The sequence below is a fragment of the Taudactylus pleione genome, unplaced genomic scaffold (genome assembly GCF_031769625.1).
Source record: "Taudactylus pleione unplaced genomic scaffold, aTauple2 ptg000268l, whole genome shotgun sequence".
In the NCBI taxonomy this organism is placed as follows: Eukaryota; Metazoa; Chordata; class Amphibia; order Anura; family Myobatrachidae; genus Taudactylus; species Taudactylus pleione.
In genome coordinates, this window is record NW_028284670.1 from 4,797,297 (window position 1) to 4,802,611 (window position 5,315).

The following is a 5,315-nucleotide window of genomic DNA, read 5'->3' on the forward strand; positions in this document are numbered from 1 at the left end:
TCGGAATAGGCCAGGTCGTGTAATACATCGCCTTGTGTGTAGGCACCATCAGATCTGTAACTTATTTAGGATACAGAGCAAACAAACAAGATAAAACTAACAGGCAGCTGTCATACTGTGTAGCGCCCCATGAATTTCAGGACCCTGGATGGTGCCCTCTGTCCATTTTGGCACCCGGAGCTCATGCTCCACCGGAACCACCCTCGCTACTCCCCCGAATCCAAAGTAATGTCACCAAACTTTTGCAAAGAAAACAATTGAAACTAATATATTTCTCAATATACAGATATATTAATCATTGATCATAATATTTCATGCCCCCATCTTTTTTTACTGATAAGCAAAACTATATATTTATAAAGTTAATATGAATATTTTTAAAGTTTTAAAGCTTACTTAAAAAGTAACTCTGCTTCTAGATAAAATGATTGAAATACAATAGTTTAGCCCTTAGATACAGAGCAAAATACAAGATAAAATAAATATTCAATACAGAAAATTTGTACCAGCAGTTCTACACAAAGAACCTAAATCCCAATAACTGTCAACTTTAATTTTTCTGCTTTGTTCTGACTGTTTACTAAATTTTGTTCCATACTTTTGGTATTGTCTACTGCAGTGGATCTCAAACTCGGTCCTCCGGGCCCCACACAGGTCATGTTTTGCAGGTCACCCAGCAGCTGCACAGGTGTACTCATTACTCACTGACACATTTTAAAAGTTCCACAGGTGAAGCTAATTATTTCAATTGTGATTCTGTCAGGAGACCTGCAAAACATGCACTGTTTGGGGTCCTGAGGACCGAGTTTGAGAACCTGTGGCCTACTGCATAGGTTCTCAAACTCAGGCCCTGATTCAGAGCCGGACGCTCTGACAGAGCGCTCGCTCTGAATCAGGGCCATCCTTCTTGATTTCTAGAGCAGCCTCCTGGCCGCTCGTATAGCTGTGGGTGACCACCCACAGCTATAGTGAGCAGCCAGGAAGATGGTCACGATGGTCAAGACCATCACGACCATCGGGCTTGCGACGAGTCCCTTGCGGTAGGGTCTCGTTGCCGCAAGCCCAAGAGTGCTTTCGGCTCTAACAAAGCTGAAAGCACTCCCACTGACATCACTTGTGATGTCAGTGGGGCCGGCCCCAGATGGTAGGCATTCCCATGGGAACGCCTCCGTCTGGGCAGCCACACCCCTGGCATGCCCACCAAAGGGGGCGTGCTGTTACTCAACATCGACAGCACGCCCCCTTTGGTACAGACCTGGAGCGACAGTTTGCCCATCGCTATCCGGGTCTCGCGCATGCGCATGACAGAGCCGGCTCCGTCATGCGCATGTGCACTGGGCCACCATCGACACGCTTGATCTGAATCAGGCCCCCAGTCCACAGGACCCCAAACAGTGCATGTTTTCCAGGTCTCCACACAGAATCACAAGTGAAATAATTAGCTCCACCTGTGGATCTTTTAAAATGTGTCAGTGAGTAATGAATACACCTGTGCACCTGCTGGGTGACCTGAAAAATGTGATCGGTGTGGGGTCCTGAGGACCGAGTTTGAGAACCTCTGATCTACTGTGAATGTCTCCTATTAACACACACACTCTCACTATACTGGCTGTTACAGTATAACATGCTTTTTTTGTTATTTGTGTTGCTGTCACAATCTCCCTTTCTTCCTCTGATAATCTACCTAATGATGACTTAATGCCATTGATTATTGAATCTACAATATTGGACAAAATATTTCCCCTTTTATGGCTTATTACATGCCATAAGTAGGACATTTTATGACAAATGCCCTATCTATTTTTCCTAAGATATTTATTTTACTGGTAGCTCTAACCATACCTTTAGGTATGATAGGATTGTCCATTGCTGGTAAAACATTAGGCAACTAGTAGAAGTCATTTGGAGGCTTGTTTTCCATACACAAAAATGTGGGTCTGTGAGTGTTTTATACATTGGACTTTTATTGTGTACATCTTACAGTAGCTACAGATGTGTCCTCATATACTTACCTAGCATCATTCGCCATATGGCGCAACTTATACACTCCGACACAGGTAGCAATGCATCCTTTCTCCTAAATACTGGTTCCGTGAGCAGAATTCAATTAACCTCGCAGTGAGGATTAGCTGCGATGCAATGCCCAGGGCTATTCAAATTACAGCTCGTGGCAGCCCGCAATACGCTCGCAGGATGCATTTGACATGGAATTCTGTTCACCTCCTCCTCAAGAACGAACATGCCACTAGATTTTAGGATCAGTCATGAGCAAGAAAAATATTTTTTTTTACAAATGAGTGTTAGTATTTTTGTGTACCCATTTATACTTGTGGGAACATCTGATGTCCAAATTTAGATACAATTAATAAACCTGGAAAGTGGATTCAGAATATCAGACCTCACACTCCTACCTCTACTCCTCCACTCAACCAGTTACATTTACTAGATTATAGGAACTAAAATACATGGTATTATCCTGTACTTACAATGTATAATCTCATGTTAGGTGTTAACTGGACTAAATCTTATTTTCTCCATAGGTTATACATGTTAGATAGAACCATGTCTCTATCCCTAAAAAAATACAGAATTATAGGTGCATTGCTCGTACAATGACTCTTTTCACCTCTTGGTTCCTCAGGCTGTATATAAGTGGATTGAGCATTGGTGTCACAACTGAATAGAAGACGGCAGCCATCTTCTCTTGTTCCTCAAAGACATTGGAGGGAGAGCGGAAGTAAATGAAGAAAACTGACACATAGAAGATGGTGACACAAATGAGATGTGAAGAACATGTACTGAATGCTTTCTGTTTGCCCTCAGTAGACTTCATCCGCAGAATGGAAGAAATGATGAATGTGTAGGAGATCAGGATGACTATCAATGTCCCCATTCCACTTGAAAGTGTGAAAAAAACAATGCCCATGTCACAAAAGAAGGTGTCAGAGCAGGACAGTCTGAGCAGTGGAGGCATGTCACAGTAAAAGTGATGTATAAGGTTTGGACCACAGAATTGGAGACTGAATACACAGCTGGTCTGAAAGGAAGACTGTAATATGCCAATGGAGAAAGCCAGGACAACCAGATACAAACATTTTTGCTTTGTCATTATTGAGAAATAATGGAGAGGGTGGCAGATGGCAGCATACCGGTCATACGCCATGTTAGAGAGAATAAAAACCTCAATACATGCCAGAGCCACGAAGAGGAAGAACTGAAGGGCACAGCCCTCAAATGAGATGGTCTTCCTCATGGAGATAAGGTCGGAGAGCATTTTAGGAGTTATAACTGAGGAGTAGATAAGGTCCACCAGTGAGAGGTAGCTCAGGAAGAAGTACATCGGAGTGTGGAGGTTGGAGCTGATATGGACAACAGCCATCATGCCAATGTTTCCCAATACAGCTAAAATGTAAACTTGTAAGAAGAGTACAAAGAGCAGTGTGGCAAGTTCCCCATTGTCTGTAAGACCAGAAAACACAAACACTCTCACTTGTGTCTTGTTTATGACGTCCATTGAGATATATCTGTAGTGGTAAAATTAATATTGATCACAAATATCAGTACAGCAATTCAAAAGTCTAAAACAACACCACATACTGTAAATTGAACAATGCACCCAGCAAATAGTGGTTGTGTCCAGGGGCCTGAAATTACCTTCGTTCTGTCATAGGTAGATAATAATAGTTCTTTTAGTGATTTTCAACCTAATTTTACATATAGATTATGGCGCTACCACTCATGTAACAAGCTGCAGCGCACATTAGAACCGCATCACATAAATGGTCTGATACTATGGTATACACTGCTGCATCTACTCTTGCGTCTGTTGCTGGAGTCGCGGCTACACCAATATGCAATAGCTAGTATTAGCCTTCCTATGGAGTAGTCACCTGTATCTATATATGCAAGCACTGAGACGCCCACTTTCAGCGCGTCTTCCCGCTACAACATCACAGCTGATTCCTGACATGCCACCATTGGCGCTCGATCGCATGCACCAGCGATACCTGCAAAGCTCTACGGCGGGTGTAGTTCCTCTGTCTGAACACGGCCTCTGCTGTGTGGCTCTGCATCTGGAAACGCAGCTGCTCTCACTGGCTAGCCCACACTACTCCCATACGCGCCCAGAGGACGGACATTTTGTTCCTTCACTTCCAGCCCCCTCCCAGTCATCGCCCACAAATGCCCATCACTTTGCCGCCCCCATTATTGATACATCTGTCCCGATTGCAGCAGCATCTTTGTGCGTCCTCTCTGTGTAATTCGCTCTCTGTAGCAGTTGCAAATAATCGCTCAACTATGTGAATATCGGCATTGCATGTGGATTGCCTGCACCTGTGAATCAGCCCCAAAGTGTGTTTCCCAAATTATTAAGGGCCTTATTCTGAGGGCGAAGCTGCTGCTTCTATGCTTGCATCTTGTGCCGGAGTCGAGGCTGCGGTAATATACAAATGCTAGTATCAGCCTCCCCCTGGTGTAGTAGCCTGCGTCTGAGTGTGCAAGGACAGACACTCCCACTTTCTGAGTCTCTGCACGCTGTCTTTAGACACCACTATTGGCACAGCATCAGTTGCACAATTGCCACTTGTACCAGACCTATGGAAGGTGCAGTTCCTCCACCTGACTATGGCCTCTGTAGCTGCATCTGCGCATTTGGGAATGCAGCCACTCCCACTGACAGACCTGAGACACTCCCATAACTCCCCCATAACAGACATTATTTGCATTCACTTCAGGCCACCACCCAGTCACCACCCAGGATTGTCCATCACTTTGCCGCCCCATTCCTGATACTGTATGCCCGGAACACAGCAGCACCTTTGTACAATCTGGCCCGTATTCAATTAGTTTCACACCTGCGATACTTTTTCACCTGCCGTACTTTTCGCCTACATCGTGTATTTTAGCCACGGAAACTTATCGCGCGCGTACTTGCGATTTGCCCTATTCAATTCCAAAAGACACGAAAATGCAACCCGGCGAATGCTAACCAGGCGAAAAGTCCAGAAAGAATTGGCGAAATCAGCCCCTAAAAGATGCACTAACATTGGGGATCAATGCACATGCCCCCGACTAGCCCTAATAAAGCTATTTAGGGTACTTAAGGTGTGTCAATTTCTTCTAAATAGCGTCTTTGCACAAGTTGTGAAGAATGACATTAAGCAGGTTTTTTATTAAAGTAAGATGTGTAAAATTTGGGGTACTTGAAAATGGTGGCAAGCATGGTTTAAAGTTGCTAAAGTAAAGTTTAAAAAAATTAACCTGCAGCAAGCACCTGCAATCAAAAAAATACCTCACCCATACCTGCAGACCCC

At 44.1% G+C, this 5,315-nt stretch overlaps 1 protein-coding gene across 1 annotated transcript; it reads right to left on the reverse strand.

Moving 5' to 3' along the window:
• Nucleotides 1-486: 486 nt before the first annotated feature.
• Nucleotides 487-3,514, reverse strand: LOC148513914 (olfactory receptor 5AR1-like). The gene is made up of 2 exons (XM_088481331.1): nucleotides 2,601-3,514; nucleotides 487-580 (listed from the first exon to the last, which is right to left on the reverse strand). Exons 1-2 carry the CDS (start codon nucleotides 3,512-3,514, stop codon nucleotides 487-489), a joined length of 1,008 nt encoding a protein of 335 aa, XP_088337457.1.
• Between the last annotated feature and the right edge of the window lie 1,801 nt (nucleotides 3,515-5,315).